This window comes from Scleropages formosus, chromosome 10, assembly GCF_900964775.1.
Source record: "Scleropages formosus chromosome 10, fSclFor1.1, whole genome shotgun sequence".
Classification (NCBI taxonomy): domain Eukaryota; kingdom Metazoa; phylum Chordata; class Actinopteri; order Osteoglossiformes; family Osteoglossidae; genus Scleropages; species Scleropages formosus.
The window spans coordinates 29,606,418-29,625,136 of NC_041815.1; the positions used below are offsets into that span (position 1 = coordinate 29,606,418).

Below are 18,719 nucleotides of genomic sequence, written 5' to 3' on the forward strand. Positions count from 1 at the left end.
TATATTTGTGTGTGTGTGTGCGTGTGCGCGCAATACGCTGTTCTCATTCAGCCACCGGCGATAACCAGAGTTTTGCAGGGGACTCCGCTGGCCGTTTTGCTCTTTTGGACAGGAAGAACCTGCAAGAGCCGCTCTGTATGCGTTTCTGTCACTTCTCATGTCAAACAGTAGGGGGCGGTGTGACTTGACCCAGCATTCCTCCGGCAAGGTGGTTCTCTTCTGCTGAAACACATAAATGGTAACAATATAATTCTCTCATGCTGATTAAAATTAGAGACATTAAAATGTTTTCTTGACATTATTTGCAAACTTCACACAACAGTTTCAAAGTGAAGCATTATATAGCTGAGATATACAGTTACTCGTTTACATTCCCGATCGGACATTTTTCTCCAAATTCACTCAGAGTAAACAAAAGTGCATCAAAAACAAAGAGCTGTAGAAACAGACGCAGGATTATGGACACAGTTTGTGTGTGTGACACCACCATGTTGCTAGTTCACATCCCTCCAGTAGCTCCTATAGGAGTGACTTTCAAATAAGAAACAGATAATCATAGCAGATGGTGCTGGACTCATTTATGGAGCTGTCAGGAGATCAGAGGAGAAGTGGCTCTCAAAGGGATGAGCTTAAGACCCTTTTGGAATGTGGGAGGGATTCAGCAGCTCTGAGGGACACAGGGAACTCATTCCACTACAGTACAGTGAAAACTGCTGAAAAAGCCTAAACATTTGGTGTTGGACCCTTGTGAATGGGACCACTGAGAGGCCAGAGGTAGAGGAGCACAGCACTCTTGCTGGGGTGGAGTGAGGGATCTGCTCCGGTAGGTATCGATACTTCTGTTTGTGACCTGCCCAGTTTGCTGTCTAAAGGAAAGATAAAAGAGATGGAGGAGGAAGGAGTGTGAAGGAGAGACAAACTCCACCTCCAGAGCAAACATTGCCTCTTACTCTCCCTCCCTTTCACTCTTGCTTTGGTGGCTTGTCCCTTTTTCTCTCTCTCTCTCTCTCTCCGAGTCTACTTAGTAGCTGCACACAGCTGTTTCGCACAACCACAGCACACTAAGCGCAGGTTTCAGACTCCTTGACCTCATGGAGATTCACCAGAATCACTGAGCCCAGCGCGCAGGTCCCAGAACCTCCTGGTCCAGCGAGCCGAGGAGGGTCCAGGAAAGAAGCGGCTGGAGATCTTCGGTCAAAGTGTGGCAGACAGAGCAGGTAGGATGAGCGGGAGATGCTGAGGGAGACTCTGAGAGCAACTTGGAGGGTGTAGAGTGCTGCCGTGCGTGTGTGTGCCTGTTTTTCAGGAAAATGTCCCCAAAGGAAGAGTAAACCGTCCCTTCTGGAAAGGTCATTATATCAACCTTTTTTAAAAAAAGTAGTGTGTTGACAATAAAGGAACCATGGGTATATTCCAACTTTTGCTGTCCCAATAAAAGAATTGCACCTCGGCAAAATTCAAAATAAAAACTTCACATTTTCATCTCTTATTGTATTCATTCAAAAGAAAAACTTTTTACAGGTGGAAATAGTTTAATTTTGCCCTAAAAGCTCAGAAACCTTTTCTTTTTAATGGCTTTCATACAGTTCTTGGATTTTTTGGGTGGAGTTTGGATTTAATGGAATTGAAATAAGTTGGTACGAAATACCCACAGTCGTATGTAAACGTGTGTGTGTGAGTGTGTGTGTCTGTCCGACTGAGAACGGCATTTTGCGCGTTGGAGTCACAGAGTCCAACATTTACCGCATTGCTGAAATACACACACACACACACACACACCAGTGAGCTCAGGGTGAAAATGCTTGAATTTTGGTAGAAAAATTAGTTTTGATGAAATATATACTTGTATGTGCATAATCTAAATTAATCTGAATTAGTAATCATAATAAGAGGTCATCACATCTCATGTCATCTAGGACTTGGAATTTTAGTTAATATATATTGATGGAGCACAATGGCTCAGCAGGTAGCACTGGTGCCACACAGCACCCAGGCTGTTAGTTTGGACATGGGTTTGAATCAGCCTCGGTCTGTGTGGAGCTGGCATGTTCCTACAACGCTAAGACATGTCTAAGTTGTGTGTGTGTGCGTGCAGTCCTCTCTGTACCAAGGGAACAGTGTGTGTCTGTCAGGTCCAAAGGGCCTCCCCGAAAGCTACCACGATGCGGAAGAGCGAAAAGGGGGAGGACTATACCACCCTCATCGCCATGGAGACCCCGGTGGAGCAGCTCTACGGCAGTATGGGGGTGTCGGTAGGACCTTCCACGGGTGTGAGTCCCATTTTTGTCAGCATTGTCCTGCACCTTCCTGTTTGTGGGGCTCAGGGAAAGTGTAATCAGGACCTCTGATTAGAGGCACAAAGAGCGACGACGAGCGAAGGGTCACACGCCCACAAAGAATCAACACACACACCACCCATCAGCACAACCGCCAGTACGGTACAAAACCTACAACAGGAGAGTCGACCTTATTGAAATCCCTAACCAGTCCATTTGTGTGTGTGTGTGTGCGTGTTGGTCTATCCAGGTGCTGGGCCACACAGGACTCACACACAGCAACACATTTAGCAACGGTACCACCCAGATTGGTAAGTGGCACAGTGCAGGACAGGGGACCCTTGCTCCGGGGGGGGGGGATCCATCCCACGGGAAGTCTTGGCGCGTCCAGCAGGGACACACCTGGATTCCGGAGCAGAGCCGAAGAACAAACACTCTGCTCTTGGCCTCACGCTCCTCAAATATCCTTGTGACCAAAGAATTAACGTTATTACTTCCTTGTAAGCTATGTCAAATATACAGTGGAATTACAGAGTCGGAGAGCGTGTGTTTGTGCCTTAGTGTGAAACTGTGTGCGTGTGTGTGCGTGTGCGCGCAGATTTCGTGCTGGTGTGGGAAGAGAATGGAGCGGCGGACAGGAAGGCTGCGCACATGGACTCAAGCGGCGAATCACGGGAGAACTTCTTCTCCGAGCTGCAGGCAGCAGGGATCCAGCTGGAGAAGGTGGGTGATGGTTAAAGGTCAGGGGGTCAGAGGTCACAGGCTGCTCCTAATTAGCATCAGTCTCTTTAAAATTCCTCCCGACTGGGCCGTGTCTCTCTCTCCAGGATACTGCCTCGAGCAGCGCTCTTGCACAAATATTTGTCCAGGTCCTTCTCCTGACAGGAGAACAAGTTTCTGAGCTCAGCTGGAGTCGCAGCTCGACAAGTCACACACGCGCTCGTTTGCTCTTCCGACGGTTTCACATTCCGCACCACCTGCCGTAGCAGGATGTCCAGGCTGCTCGCTAAAACGACAATAACGGTGCGTCGCTGACAGATATTAAAACTGTCAGGTTTCGGCATTTGAAGCTGGACGCGTCTTCTGCGCATTCCTTGGATCTTCTCGCTCCCCGGAGTCCAGATTTCAGCTCTTTTGGTCAAACGGTCAATCCGCACCTGCCCGCCACGTGCCTCAATATGCTCCCTTTGTTATTCTACAGCTTGATTTGCATCCGTATCACGCGGCGGCGCTTGCGTGTATCGGTCAAGGTGCACAGGGATCATCGCTGCCGTCCGATGCCCGTTTCCAAAGTGCGGAGGCCGTCCTCCCTCCACCTCCTCGCCTGCGTCCAGCGAGGGAGCTGGGAAGCGACCTGTAAGCCGGAGGGAGGTGAAACTATGGCGCGGGATAAGCTCTACAGAGTTTGATCTCGAACGACGGCTCCCTAGGACCAGCTCCACCCCAACTCATCCAAATTTGCTCGTTCGATGAAGGTTTGCTGCGCGGCGTCGTTCGGAAAATTGAGATGATCTTTCAAGGGCAGCTGCTCTGGAGAGAGAGAGGGGACCGGAAGGGAGGAGGTGATGCTCGTCTCACCCTCTTGTGATGTGCTGATCTTCTTGGGTTTCTTGGGTTCTTTTCAGTTTCGCCCACTTTCAGCTTCCCATTTGTCCGGTAAACGAGATGGTTTTGTTCGGAAGCCCTGCTGTTCCGGGCCTTTATTCCCCCATGTGTGCACCTCCAGCGCCGATGTTCACAGCGGATAACCGGAATGACTTCTGCTCACAGGCACAGCAGATTCCGCTGATGATTTCAGTCCTGAATATCACTTTTTTAATACAAATTAGTAAGACGTGGAAACAAGGACGCACGCAAACCAGCCTACAGAAATAATAACTTTAGACATGTAAATATTTGACTGTTGGTACAATTTTCAGTCTTAGGTATTAGCTTGACATCTATCAGCACATGGAGGCTCAATGGATTGAAAATAAATCTAAATAAACCTAAAATATTTGAGTTGCTGAGTCCTGCGGGTCACATTTTTGTGGTAAAATACATGTCTGGTGTGTCTTTCTTGCCTGTCTGTGTGGATTTGTCAGAGGGTTGTGGAGGAGGAGAAGACAAGGGTCACCTATGTGCTTCTCAGTGCCCCATGGAGTGTGTTGTGTTACTACGCCGAGGAGATCAGCCTGAAGGCACCTCTAGAGGTGGGTTTTCAACACTGTGCCTGGAGGGATTATATTCCATTTTGACATCTCGCTACCCACTGACAGCCCCAATACAGACACATTAATACATAAAAATGAATAGATTTCATTTTGACCATGTTACAGGAAGTCCCACAAACAAACCTCCACTGGTCAAAGAAGGTTCTGGACAAGCTGTCCATCCCAAACCTCATGGCTCAAGATGTACCAAATCCTCCAAAGGACTATTACACCTGTCAGTTTCGCAATAACAAGCTGGAGAGGTATTGAGGATGATGTCGGGGTCTGTGTACGTGTGTGTGGTGGGGGGTCGGGGGGGGGGGGGCTCCTGCAGCTATCTGTCTCAGGTCTCTTGATGATTCGGCAGCAGGAGGATTAGCGTAACACACTGATCACAGACGCCTGTGTTTACACAGAAGGTGTTGGCAGACAGTGGCACACTTTGCAAACATACTTAACTTAAATGACTGGAGAGAGTTTTATTTCAGTGCTGGATTCCCAGAGTTCCACCGTGCGCCATGTTGCACTTTCTGCTTCTCTTTGCACAAGAGGGACTGGGGCCCTGAATCCTAACCTGTGTCTGCAGGTTCCTGGGAAGTGAAAACAAAGACACCTTCTTCACGAACACCCAGAGACACCAGATTGTGAGTCCAGGTCCAGGTTGCTTGTCTGCAGGTCTCTCAGTCTGTCTCTCAGCCTGTCCCTCTGGCACTTCGATGATGGCTGTGTTTAAGCCGGACTGATTGATTGACACATGGACTCTGGACGTGTATGACCCGTGCTGCTCATCCCCAGTCTCTTTATTTGTCCAGCTGTATGAGATTTTGGCCCGAACGCCATACGGAGTGATGAAGAAAGGAGAGGTGGGAATTGACAGACTTGTTGCGGAGAAGGTGTTCACTGCTGCATACCCTCTGCATGAGGTGACTTGTCCCCTCCTTCACCACAGTATGCCCTGTCTCCCTGAACCCAGTCCACTCCATCTGACATGATGGCCCCCTTCCTCCTCCCTCTTCTTCTGGTAGAGGAGCTGGAAGATGTTGCTGTTTCCCCAGCAACCACACTCATGGCATTAGGTCTGCAGTCAAAGCAGTGGGTGTCAAGGGCTGCTCTGTGTTTCGAAGGTCATTACTCTCTGGTGGTGTGATCCGCTCCCTCCAGGGTCCGTTCAAGGTTGCAGAAGGCCAGGTGGACCCATGTTCGCTGAGCATGAGACAGATTCTGTTCCGTTACTGGGCCCGCTGGGCCTGCTGGAGGAAGTACCAGCCGCTGGACCATATCCGAGAGTACTTCGGGGAGAAGGTTGCGCTCTACTTCGCCTGGCTCGGTGCGGTCACTCTCTGACGTGGAGGTGCTGCCGTGGAGACTCTGGTTCCTTAAGCTCCGTGGTCGGCTGCTGACCCATCTCCCTCACTCCCACAGGGTTCTACACGGGATGGCTCCTGCCAGCGGCCATCGTGGGACTGCTCGTCTTCCTCTTTGGGATTTGGCTCATGACCACAGACGTGCCCGCGTGAGTGCTTGGGGGGTGCGGGCACCTGGTGCGGGGCTGCAATTATATGGCAACTACTGAAAGGTCTATAGCCATGAATCACACAGGAGGGAATAACACGCAACTTTGCACCATCAAATAAATATCTATGAGAAAGGAAAAAAGTCTCGGAATGTATAGAGCTCAGAACACACGGCGGCTGCAGGAGAAGTAAACAGAACGTTAAACTAGTTGCTGGTGACAGTCTTTTGTGGAAACTGCCTGCAGAGGGCAGCAAAGCAGCAGTGTCTCTGTGTGTGTGTCAGTGTCTCTCTGTGTGTCAGTGACTCTCTGTGTGTGTCAGTGACTTTATGTGTGTCAGTGATTCCAAATCTGATCTGAATATTTGTATCTGTCAGGAAGGAGATCTGCAACAGCGGGGGGACATTCATCATGTGTCCCCTGTGCAACATCTGCACGTACTGGAACCTCTCCAGTATCTGCACCACCTTCAAGGTGCGTGACAGTAGGTGTGTGTGTGTGTGTGTGTGTGTGTGTGTGTGTGTAATGTATGCATGCCTGCCTGTTTAAAGATGCCTAGACGAGTGTTTCAGTGACTCACAGCATAGCTCTGTGTCTTTGGGTCTCTGCAGGCTGGGCTGCTCTTTGACAATGGCGGGACAGTGTTCTTCAGTATGTTCATGGCGCTGTGGGCCGTCACCTTCTTGGAGTACTGGAAGCGAACCAGTGCCGTGCTGGCGCACCGTTGGGACTGCTCTGAGTTTGAGGAGATCGAGGTGGGAGGGGCATGTTGGAGTGATCCTCAAGACAAGGCGGACTTTGACACTGTTCACACTCGTTCACCTTTTTTATTATTCAGGAACGCCCGAGACCAGAGTTCACTGCCATGGCACCCATGACCCTCCGCAACCCGGTCACTGGCGCAGAAGAACCGTACTTCCCTCAACACCGGAGGTTCAACCGAACCATAACTGGTTGCATGGTCATCATTGTAATGGTGAGGCACTCATTCTGTGAAACCATCACCCTCAGTCGGCATGAACTCAAGAACGGGCCACTCGTACCATTTCCATTTCCACGAGATTGACATACTGCTGGTCTTAGAGAAAAACATAAAGAATAACCTCCGGGGGAACTGTGCCCTCAGCTCTCTGTGGTCCTGATATTCCTCATGGCCATCATCCTCTACAGGAGCATTCTGAGCATCATCATCTACAGGTCCAAGAACTCCTTCTTCATCTTCTCCGTGAGTCACTTCTTCACCACCCCAGAGGAACAGACTGAAGCAAATTTCCACATCCACCTCTCACACTGCTGGTGTCTTTGTCTCCACCTGCAGGCGGGGAGGATAGCAAGCCTGACAGGGTCAGTTCTTAACCTGCTGGTGATTCTCATGTTGTCTCGCCTCTACACCTTCCTGGCTCAGGTGCTGACTCGATGGGGTGAGCAAGAGTCCGCGAGACTCCCAGGAGCCCTACACTTGTTGGAAACATTGCTTTATCAATTGGATTATGATGCCAGTCTCAGATACAGACCTCTTGATTTTTTCTTTCTTCATGACAGAAATGTGCCACAGATTTAACCAACCTGACATGACTTTAGATCTGAACAAAGAAACCCTTATTTCACACATGGGTTTGGAATGAGTTGCGTGGTAGTGTAGGGACGAACTGTGTTTAGACTTCCTCCTGCTCAGCAATACAGATAAAATTCTACTATCGAATTATTAAATACATGACTGAATGGTCTTCTCTCAGCTGTCTCACTTTCTATGGTGACCGTTTATCTTCTGTGTTCCCTGACCTTTTCAATCAGAGATGCACCGCACTCAGACCAAGTACGAGGATGCCTTCATTCTTAAAGTCTTCATTTTCCAGTTTGTCAACTTCTACTCCTCGCCAATCTACATCGCCTTCTTCAAGGGCAGGTGAGTCCAACTCCTCACTTAACACAACTCAGGGCATCTTCAGCAGCTTGGGCTCCACTGGCTGCTCCAGGGACCCTGTGATACCTCAACATGGAACCACTAATGGTCATGCAAAGAGCAGGTGAAGGGAAGCTGTGTTGGTGATTGAATTCGTAAGGATGGGCTGTACATCTCGACTCCTGTCAAAACTTACTATGGAACATCGGTCTGCATCTCCTTAGACAGCTCAGTAGTCTTTCCAAAGAGCAACAAAGATCTTATTCACAAAGTCCTCCATGCACACCAGAGTTCACTTCTCACCATCACCCTGCACTCTTAACCCAAGTCTTCTCTCACTCCCAGGTTTGTTGGCTACCCTGGCAAATACCACACATTTTTTGGAATTCGTAATGAAGACGTGAGTTCTCCTCGCCGCTGCAGCCTCTGAGTGTGCTCTGTGTGTCCTGCCGGCCTCCAAAGTGTCCAATCACATGTCGCTTGTCCAATGTGTCCCATGTGCTGTGTAGTGTGGTGCAGGGGGCTGCCTCATTGAACTCGCCCAGGAGTTGCTAGTTATCATGGTGGGCAAACAGATCATCAACAACGTCCAAGAGTTTGTTTTTCCGTGAGTGCTTCTCTCAGTGACAGTTTCCTCTGTTCCTGTTCCTCCTTGTCCAAATCCACAGCAGCCTCTCTTCCCTGCTTGTCTCTGCAGAAAGCTGAGAACCTGGTGGCAGAACCGTAAGCACAACCCCCATGGAGGGAATGAGCAGGGTGCCAGGAAGAAGCCCACTCTCATGCCCTGGGAGAAGGACTACAAGCTGCTAGTGTGTGAAGGACTCTTCAATGAGTACCTAGAGATGGGTGAGTTAGCTGGTTGCACCTCCACCTGGGAGAACCAACATTATTGTTCTCTAAGAAATGCCGTATCCATATCTGATATGTGAAGTAATGGGACACAGGATCCCAGTCCAGGGTAATGTAATTGTTCTAATAATTGAATTGCTGTAAGATTTACTGGAATGTGGTTTACCGCACTGCTAGTATGGCTCTTGCAAAAAGTTGGAAGTCTGGGATGAGCTGTTTGTTCCAGGCTGTCGGGGGGTTCCATGGGTTGTGCGACCGAGAGAGGCAGACTGACAGTGAGACACGGCGAGACACTGTGATGGTGTATCACAGAGTGAATTTTGTCTTTACGCAGTCCTCCAGTTCGGCTTCATCACCATCTTCGTGGCAGCATGCCCCTTGGCGCCACTCTTTGCACTGCTCAACAACTGGGTCGAGGTTCGGCTAGATGCTCAGAAGTTTGTGTGCGAGTACCGTCGGCCCGTCGTGGAGCGTGCCCAGGACATTGGGATCTGGTTCAACATCCTGCAAGTCATCTGCCACCTGGCTGTCATCAGTAACGTAAGGCAACAATCATCATAGCCCTACAGTATGAGACATTTCAGTTTCCCAGCTGGATATAACATCTCCTCCCGTTGCCAGGCCTTCCTGATTGCCTTCACTTCCGACTTCCTGCCCCGCCTCTACTACCGTTACACCACCGAGGGCACCCTGAAAGGCTACGTAAATTTCACCTTGGCTACTGCCCCTCACAGCTACGCTGAGAACCAAACTACGTGCAGGTGGGTAAAATGTGGACACACCCCATGTAGACAAAACCACACCCCATCAAAGGGGGGACATATGGACAGTCATACTCCATTTGACTAAAAGTCACCCCCAGTGCAGGTCTTCTATCCCTTTTACCCATACATCTTGCGTTAAGCATTTTGTTAACTACAGTAACATTACGAGTCCCACTGACTATATTCTCTCTTGACATCTGTGTAAAATTTTAAGGTATTATGGCTACCGAGACCCGGAAGGACACCTGTTGCCTGAATACTACCAGCTGTTGGCCGTACGTCTGGCTTTTGTCATCATCTTTGAGGTGAATCTAATTCTGATCATCAGTATGATCTCACATTGTTACATTTACATTTATTCATTTAGCAGACGCTTTTGTCCAAAGCGACGTACATCTCAGCAAAAGTACAATTTATGCATTACATTGAGAGAAGGAGACATGGCTGCTGCAGATATGAAAGTCTCAAGCAAACCTAGTTTGTTCCCTACTACTTGCTGCACCGAGGTTCACCGCGGTTGTTAATGTGAATATTTCTTAACACAAGCTGCTGATATTCTGCAACATGGCAGCCCAGACCAGGCCCGTCTCCCAGATTCACGACCACGTCGGAGTCGTGGCCTTTTGAAGCGTAACAAGAATCCCAGTAAAAGGAGAGCAGACTTGAGAAAAGGAGGGAGATTCGAGGAGAAGCTCTGAGGACTCCGGTTCTCTGAAGTCAGAGCTGCGGTCGTTTTGTGTTGACAGTCTGTCTTATCGCTGTGTTGGCCCCTGATAAGGCTTTTCCGTTCTTTGTGTTCTTCGCTATCTGGGTCGTCAGGCCATTTGCTCGTTTTTTGTCGATTATTTTGAGAGCGTTAATTTGATTCTCGGGCTTTGTGTAGTCGGACCGTACAAAAAGCGTACGTCCGGGAACGTGCAATCAAGCCCTTTAGGAGCTGCAGGATCACGGAATTATTCACAAGGAAGCGACTAAAGGAGTTGAGTTCTGGGACTCGGAAGGGTCGCGATACCCTGGGGCAGCCGGTGGCGTACTGGTTAGAGGTGCTGCTTTTGAATCTAAAGGCCACAGGTTCAAATCCACCTCCAGTTGCGGGACCCTTGAACAAGGTGCTTACCCTCAATTGCTCTGGTAAAATTAGCCAGTTGTATAAATGGGTAAATAGCTGCAAGCAGCTTGACATTGTGAGTCACTTTAGAGAAAAGCATCATCCAAATGACTAAGTGTAAATAAAGACTAATTTATAAATGAGACCTAAAACTTAGCTGGTGACTCTTGCTATCAGTTTAAATGTATTTCCTGCTTTTAAAACTCATTCATGCTGCAGGAATGTGTGGCCTTTCATTATCTTATCTCTCACGTTTTGTTAGTTCATTTAATTTGTTAGTTTTTTGTGATGTCATGGATGACTTTCCCTTCCAGGGTGTCCCCTGCCTTGCCCCCCCTGTGCTTCCAGGATAGGTTCTGGACTACAGGGACCAAGCACTGGGGGAGCAGTTATAGGCAAAGAATGAATAAATGTCAGTTTTTTGTAATCTAGCTCAGGTTTATTGTACATCACTGTAGATGTAGTTCATAATTCATGTCAACTGGGTGTTTTCAAGAATGTTGCAGGTTGCACATTTTAAGATTTACATTTAAATCGTTTCCAGTTGATTTCGAAATGCATTTCTCAATAAATTCTGCGTTCGGGCCTCTGTCTCCCCAGCATGTCGTGTTTTTCATTGGCCGTTTGATCGACATGATGGTTCCGGACATTCCCGGGGAGGTGGAGGTGAAGATTAAACGGGAACACTACATGGCCAAGGAGGCACTGGCTGAGAACCAGGTGAGGCTGATGATCTCAAAGGTCCTGCGTCTTCAACCAGGGAAAGTTAGGAGCACATGATGTCCAGCCTGTTTGGCCCACACTGCATCCCACGGGTACACAAAGGTTTCATAAGGAACTAAAGATATGCCTGTTTCTCTCTCCGCATCTCTCTGCATCTGAAGTCACTGGCTAAGATGGTGACTTTAGAGGACAAGGAGAAGCCAACTCTGAGATGGAGACGCAAACCTGAGGCCTCGCCTTCTACAGATCCGGAATCCCCAGCTCCCTCATTGATTCCTGTTTCTGATGGTCATCAGAAACCCTCTCTTTGATTTATTGATCCCAGAGATGATGCACCTTATGGACTCATGAAAAAAGGCGCTGTCATGCTCTGGGTGGGAAGGAGTGTTCTCAGGAACTGATATCAGTCAGTAAAATGAATCACTGAGGGGACAGAAAGCTGATAAACTCCTCGTTTTGTGCTGGGACTCATCTGGAGCTTATTATGAGCTTTTTTTAACAAGTGCACCAGATCAGCTTTAACAGAACTAAGAGGAGTTTTACACTGTACTTTATGAGACGGCCGATGTTATGAAAAGGAATAGGTGGTGGCTGGAGGCCAAGATGGAGATTCTTTGCTGCCCCTGCATGTTCTCGTCTCTCCACAAATAGACCACCGTGTGGAAATCTGTGCCCATTTCCATAGTAAAATAGTGGCTGGGAAGGTGGAGGGTGCTGGTTTGTAAGATTCATATGACTGCAAATGACAGATGGGACTGACATGAACATATTGACGTGAGATAGTTAAGTTACTGAGTTAATATTACATTATATTATACAGGTTATATTATTCCCGATAATGAGCTACAGCTGACACTATATACAGTAAATGAGCTTAAAAGACATATTTGTGACTGCACAGAACAGATAATTTATGGTCTAACAGTGCATAGGGTAGGAGGAACAGGTACAAAGCAATGCTTTATGAATTTCTACGAACACTGCCAGCTGAGTGTCTCTGTACTTTTCATATACAGTATTAATTGCTCCTGGGCAACTTATTGAAAAGTGTGCTATTAAGAAATAAATTACTTTGAAATAAGTTCCTCTCTCAACCACATTGTCAGCCTGATGTTATTACTGTCAATCATAGAATAAAGCAATTAATCCACTTACTTTCATTAACACACACACACTAAGGGCAGTTTAGAGTCACCAGTTCACTTGAAACACACGTCTCTGGACTGTGGGAGGAAACCAGAGCACCTGAAGGAAACTCACAGCAACACGGGGAGAACATGCAATCTCTACACAGACTGAGCCAGATTGGAACCTACCTCTGAACAGCACAGAAGCTGTGAGGCAGCAGCACTACGTGTCGCACCCCCTACCACAATTAACTATCAGTCTTAAATTAGCCTTCAATTTCATGAAGACACTCTGGTGAGGATTCGGAGAAAAACCGAACGACTGACCCTCCGCTCTTCATAAACAGTGGACAGGGACAGCAGATGGCGCAGCGATTAGCGTTGTCACATTAACATCAAAAGACCCAGGTTGTACCCCAGACAAAGTGCTTCCCTGGAACTAGTACTTTAGTGTGTATGTGTGTGTGTGTGTGTGTGTGTGTGTGTGTGTGTGTGTGTGTGTGTGTGTGTGAGTGAGTGAGTGAGTGAGTGAGAGTGTATGAGTGTGTGAGAGTGTGTGTGTCTTGTTAGCAATGGACTGATGTCCTCTCCCAGTTGAGGTGTACCCTGCCTTACACCCTAACCTGTGCTTCCAGGATAGGCTCCAGACCACCCCAACCCTGCAACGGACAAGAGGTTACAGTAGTGGTAGGGGGTGGTCAGTGACAAAATGGTAAATCCTTGTTAGTGTAAAAGAATGCTGTAAATAGAAAATTCCAGCAAAGTCTGTGTTTTGGTTACTTAGTTTAATTGGACACAAGTGTACGCTGTTCGACGACAACATCATGCACCGAAAACGTGTTACGTGCAGAGAACGAACTACGACCGGATCATCTCGCCGAAGGCGGTTTTTTTGCGACCTCTAGTGGTCATACTTCGTACATCTCCATAAATCACTGACATATATGGTATGATACTACATTTTTTATATATATTTTTTTTAATTGGATATATTCACCATGTTAAAACTGCTGTGTCTTATAAATACAGCATTAAAAACAAAAAAAAAATAAAATGAAAACAGCAGAACTCGCTGGCGTGCCTGCGCGTGCGCGTCGCTGCTTGGCGCCAGGGTGCGCGCGTGCGCAGTGCGTTCACAAGACCTGAGCCTTAGGCGAATTTGTTCGGTTGGTTGCTTGTTTTGTAATAGAATATTTCGTATTTGTGCGCCATTAAATTACAGAGTTTGAAGTATCAACATGGAGACGGTTGAGTTCGATAAAGCTTTGTGTTTGAGTGTTAAGAACGTCGCTTTCTGACGGTTCTGTCAGAGTTTCAGTTGTATTCGGACAGATCATTCTGTGTGGCAGGTCGGTCGTACGTCTTTTAGAAAAGTTTTCCATTTTTTATTTTTAAATTAATCAAGTCGTGTGTGTTCGTGATGTTTTCAAGTGAAGCATGTTTCTTCTTCGTGTTTTTGTATCAAGTAAATTTGTTGTTCCTGATTTAAAAATTCCGTAACCTCTGTGGATTCATATTTGTTTAGCTGTAACTAACTACTCGAAGTCTGAGTTTCTCTTCTTCCTCCCCTAAATTTTCTTTTCTCTGTAAAAAAGTCATCGTGTAAATACTGTAATTTCGTAATGAACTAGCGGGAGGTTCTCGATCGATGTCAGTTTGGAATATAATATCTACATATCATAGTATATTCTGTATACATAATTATTAAACCGGTTGAATTTGGTTCAGAGTCCATCAAAACGTGAAATTTTAAACCCAGATGTTGTAGGACTGACAGCTGTTTCCTGCAGGCCTATAGGACAAACCCTGTTTGAACCCAGGACAGAGGCACAGAAACACACAACAACGTACACGCAAACATACAGGAAGATGCCCCCGGTGGCTGAGTCAGAGGCCAAGGCAAAGTTGGCCCTGGCTCAGGGGGGTGCCGGTGAAACGGGGACGCTGTCCTGGACCGACTGCCTTTGCCCTGTTTGCCTGGAGATCTTCCTGGAGCCCGTGACATTGCCATGTGGACACACCTTCTGTAAGGCCTGCTTCCTGGAGACGGTGGACAAGGCGAGTCTGACCTGTCCGCTGTGCCGCAAGCGCGTGTCCAGCTGGGCGCGGCTCCACGGCCGCAATAAGACGCTGGTCAACGCCGAGCTGTGGCGCCGCGTGCAGGAGGCATTCCCCATGGCATGCCAGCAACGGCTCAACGGGCACGATGCTGACAACGCAGGGGGTGCGTGAGTGTAAATGTGTGCAGCTGAGAAAGTCTTGTTTCCATTGATCCGCTTAGCAGACAGTTTTCTTATTCTTTTTTCCAGTGTCTCTCCTCCCAGGTTTTAATACAAAGCCGACGCTGAGCCAGCCAGGGGAGCTGCGGAGGGAGTACGAGGACCAGATCAGCCGTGTGAGTCCTTCTGAGATGCATCTCAGATCTCTGTGTGTCCCCGTGTCTGTACAACTCACATTCTAAACATATCGTAACTGTTTTGCTTCGGTGTGTATGTACGCAAACTTGTTAACTTCCTTTGACCCAGTTTGCTGAAGAGAAGCGTGCCCTGGAGGAGGCCGAGCGTGTGGCCAGTGAAGAGTACATTCAGCGACTTTTGGCCGAGGAAGAGGAGCGAGTAGCTGAGGAACGGATGAGACACGAGGAGAAGCAGTTGGAGGATGATGAAAGACTGGCAAGACTGCTGAGCCATGAACTGGTGAGAGGGAGGCAGGCGGTGTTGATGTTGTGCTCCGATGTCTTAAACCATAGTTAATAGACGGTGGTGTGTTTTTTCAGAATAAAAGTCCAGTGTGTTCAGTTCAGAAAAGTGTACGGCCAAATGAGAAGGTGAAGAAGGGTGGTGCAGGAGACATTGGAAGGTCAGACATTGTCTCCTGAAAGCTTCAAAAAGTGTGAATTCAAAAAGTGTTAGTGGTGTGTCTGCTTCTTGTGGCTATGTTCTGATGTGTGTGTTTCTGTGGTTTTAGGTTTCTACTCCCACTGCCACATAGATCTTCCTGCGGTTCTGCCTCCAGCTTCACAGCCAACAAGGTGTGTGAGTATATCCATCCCACTCCACAAGAGTAACATTTTGGTGGCTTCCAGTTTGAATGGTTCCGTTCCTTGTGTATTAAAAAAAAATTTGCACGTTTATGGAGCTAGAAGTGCCCAGTTTGTGATGTTTTTCTTGAAGGAGAACCTGCCGAGCCACCAACCGAAGACTTCTTTGCAGCGATGGGTGGACACAGAGAAGTCAGCGGAACCCGAGGCAGCCCTCCTCGTACATGGGGAGGAGGAGAGATTAACCCCTCTCACCCTGCTGTCCCAGACTGAGCAGGACAGAGGCTCAACACACCCTCCGGGGCTGCATTGTTCAGGCACACAGGCTTGCCACAGTACACAGACAGCAGCACAATTTTCTGTCCAGAGAGTGAGCAGTGACACAGAGTTCGAGGGACTGAGTGATACAGACAGCACACGGCCCTGCCCGACAACCACTCCACTGTGGAGGGAGCTGGCGCAGCTCGAGGAGGAGCTGTGTAGCCGCAAACAGCAGGAAGCAGAGGATAGGCAGCTGGCCCTCCGGCTACAGAGACAGCTGGACCGCGAGGAAGCTCTGCGCGCTGTGGACCGCAGCAAAGGTTCCGCAGACCAATACGAGCTCCGTGGGAAGTCCAGCACCACACCTGGCAATCCCAACAGTCCCAGTCCTGGCCATTGTGCACCCTCGTCCAGCAGGAAGCGCTCTAGCTCTGGTTTGGCACAAAAGGACGTGAAAGATAAAGTCAGGAGACGAGTGTCAGCCTGCAGTTCCTCTGAATCCCAGAAGAGGGTGCACGTTTCGTCTCGCGCTGAGAGACACAAGACCTGCAAGCAGACCACTCTGACGAAGATGTTTTCTTCACTGAACAGCTGATCATATTGGAATTGATCTTCTATAATAACCCCCCCAGACTGCTGATAGACTGACATGGATTGTACTGTTGACACTGGAGATCATCCATGGATGAACAGTTACCAGAAAATCACTTAAATCCTTTTTGTGAATGTATAAATCTAATGATTCTTTGAATAAACAAGTGTAATATGATTTGTGTTTTATTATGTTTTATTTATAAGCATACAGATTTCTGTTGAGCATTTCCTGGAAATGATAAAATGTGTGTAACTGCTCTCTTAAACTCTGGCTGTGCTGCACACATTACTTCTTTGTGTGTGTTCGTTGCTCCAGCTCAGCTTCCTGTGATGTTCAGACATCTTCGGGTCCAATACAGCAGCAGCTGGATCCAGGCTAGGAGCTCCATTCGTGCTCTTCTTTGTCCCACATAAGTTTCTGTCTGGGCCTTGTTGACGATCCTGAATAAATTCAGCCTTCAGGTTGGATGCTGTGAGCATAATTTCATCGGTTTCAGTCACGTTAAATGAAAGTAAAAATAACTGGCAGGTTCATTGAACAGGGTGGGACCCTCCTCAGAGCACTGTACTTTTCCTACTTCTCAAAGGTCCAAGGTTTGGGTTGCCCTTGGATACCATGGGTACCAGTGCTTTCCAGACAGTGGACCTGCAGTGAACGCTGACTTCGTGAGTCATGCCAGACCATTTGTGTTCAGAACCAGCTTAAAGCAGTGATGCTGCACTTCTGTGGTCATTTTTAATGTTCAGATCTTGAGATCTCTGTCTCTGTGACACTTTCCCCGTTTCCCATTTGTTTTCATGACTTTCAGAACTTTGACATATTTACTAATTTAGCAGTTTTGGAGCTCAGACTCTTTGACCTGTTGGTTTGAAGTCTCATGTTGAGTTCCTTCTCAGACCTCTGTTATACCTTAAAAATAATACATATTGGTATTCATATGAGCTGCTTGTGTACCTGTTTTAAATTATGATTTTTTTTAATTTTTTTTTTTTACATTTTGTCTGAGGCAGTGATGCTATTCCTGTTTCTCCACCCCCTTGGAGAAGACAGATCAGGCAGGACTCTGAGAAACAGGGAAGTTGTGACTGTTCACAGCAGCTGAATGTGACACATCTCTGTGGAAAGCTGCTGTGGGGGTGTTTGTGCTTGTGTGTGTGTTCTTGTAAGTTGTTTTCACAGCTTCTTATTAGTGTGTGTGTCATGTTTTTCATCAACTAGCTATCAATTAAACATTTACGTACATTATGTTGGGACACCCTGAATAAAGCTGTCAGTTTGAGAAGCTATTAATAGCTGTACATCCAATGGCCTTTCTGTTCAGTTGCATAGCTGTTCTTTGTCAATGTTCAGCATGACTTGACAGGATAGCACTTTATAATTGTGGGTAATGAGCTGTGACCAAAATGGTCACATGCCACCTTCCTATAGAGCACCAGATCCCCTCATGATGTGCCATTGATGGCATAATGCCTGCTATATGTGTGTGGTGTGATCATGGGATATGGTTGTGTTGCGCTGTACTGGTGCTGTACTGGTGACACTGCCTGTGGTTGCACCCGTTTGGTGAACAAGGTTAAAAATGTCCAACATCAAAGACGAGCACCTTAAGCTGTTTCCTGAAGAAGTTGCCTCGCTAGTCTGAGTTCTTGCTCTTACCGTGATGGAACGACTCGTTTCCAGTTGCAGCATCGCAACAAACGCACACGTACACGCAGGGTTTGAAGAAGCCTCGGGGCTCGTCGCCAGTGATCAACAATGCTTCTCTCCCAGTCTGCAATTGTTCAGTCTCACGATTCAGCTTTCCTTCCAGAGGACAGTAGTAACACAGGAAAAACACTGATTTCACATGGAGTGTCGCAGTGTGTAACCCGGGCATTTCCCGAACCACCAAGATCCGCCTGCACGGTTTCTCAACCAAACCCAAAATAGGCCCGGAGCGCCCTGTGATGGGAGGACCGCCCCTCCGTGGGCCGTGCCCTGCGCTCCCACAAGCTCTGAACCATGCGGGATGTTACCGATGGATTCCGTGGCAGCAGTAGGGGCCCAGGGTGTGCCAGGGCGTAGGGAGAGGGTGTGTAACTCAGACTGGACTGGGATAGCAGATGTGGGAGAGGCACATGAGATGAGGGGTGGAGCTTTGTCCCTTTCGGGTGTGTGGATAAGTGTGTGTGAGGGAACAGTATCTCTTCCGCAGCAAGTGTCTGTCACACTGATTCCCTCTGAACCTCGAGCGTGTCCTGGCTGCAGCCTGCTGTCTTCATTCAGGTAGGTGTTCCTCGAGCTCCGTTTCAGGTGTGTGCTATGTGTGTATGTGCCATGTATGTAGGTATGTATGGTACACATTTTAAATAATTGATCGATACCACGG

The 18,719-nt window shown here is 47.9% G+C and overlaps 2 protein-coding genes across 4 annotated transcripts; both read left to right on the forward strand.

Annotated features, from left to right (window-relative positions):
- Positions 1-14: 14 nt before the first annotated feature.
- On the forward strand, positions 15-12,355 carry ano7 (anoctamin 7). Of its 2 annotated transcripts, none has more exons than XM_018748642.2 (24): positions 15-21; positions 2,076-2,270; positions 2,527-2,587; positions 2,875-2,999; positions 4,361-4,468; positions 4,595-4,731; positions 5,055-5,112; positions 5,281-5,391; positions 5,630-5,795; positions 5,891-5,981; positions 6,359-6,455; positions 6,593-6,736; positions 6,820-6,957; positions 7,108-7,206; positions 7,300-7,402; positions 7,776-7,887; positions 8,230-8,284; positions 8,394-8,491; positions 8,582-8,730; positions 9,068-9,273; positions 9,355-9,494; positions 9,712-9,802; positions 11,206-11,325; positions 11,490-12,355. In XM_018748642.2, the coding sequence occupies exons 2-24, from the start codon at positions 2,163-2,165 to the stop codon at positions 11,637-11,639; spliced, it is 2,667 nt and encodes an 888-aa protein (XP_018604158.1). In that variant the 5' UTR covers positions 15-21; positions 2,076-2,162; the 3' UTR covers positions 11,640-12,355. The 2 variants fall into 2 exon arrangements, with proteins under 2 accessions (XP_018604158.1, XP_018604157.1); XM_018748641.2 differs by lacking the exon at positions 15-21 and adding an exon at positions 1,037-1,217 and having other exon boundaries at positions 2,133-2,270.
- A 1,210-nt stretch (positions 12,356-13,565) lies between these two features.
- rnf168 (ring finger protein 168) lies at positions 13,566-16,525 on the forward strand. Of its 2 annotated transcripts, none has more exons than XM_018748645.2 (7): positions 13,566-13,621; positions 14,246-14,679; positions 14,765-14,850; positions 14,981-15,151; positions 15,232-15,314; positions 15,423-15,486; positions 15,629-16,525. In XM_018748645.2, the coding sequence occupies exons 2-7, from the start codon at positions 14,325-14,327 to the stop codon at positions 16,349-16,351; spliced, it is 1,482 nt and encodes a 493-aa protein (XP_018604161.2). In that variant the 5' UTR covers positions 13,566-13,621; positions 14,246-14,324; the 3' UTR covers positions 16,352-16,525. The 2 variants fall into 2 exon arrangements, with proteins under 2 accessions (XP_018604161.2, XP_018604160.2); XM_018748644.2 differs by having other exon boundaries at positions 13,579-13,804.
- The last annotated feature ends 2,194 nt before the right edge of the window (positions 16,526-18,719 follow it).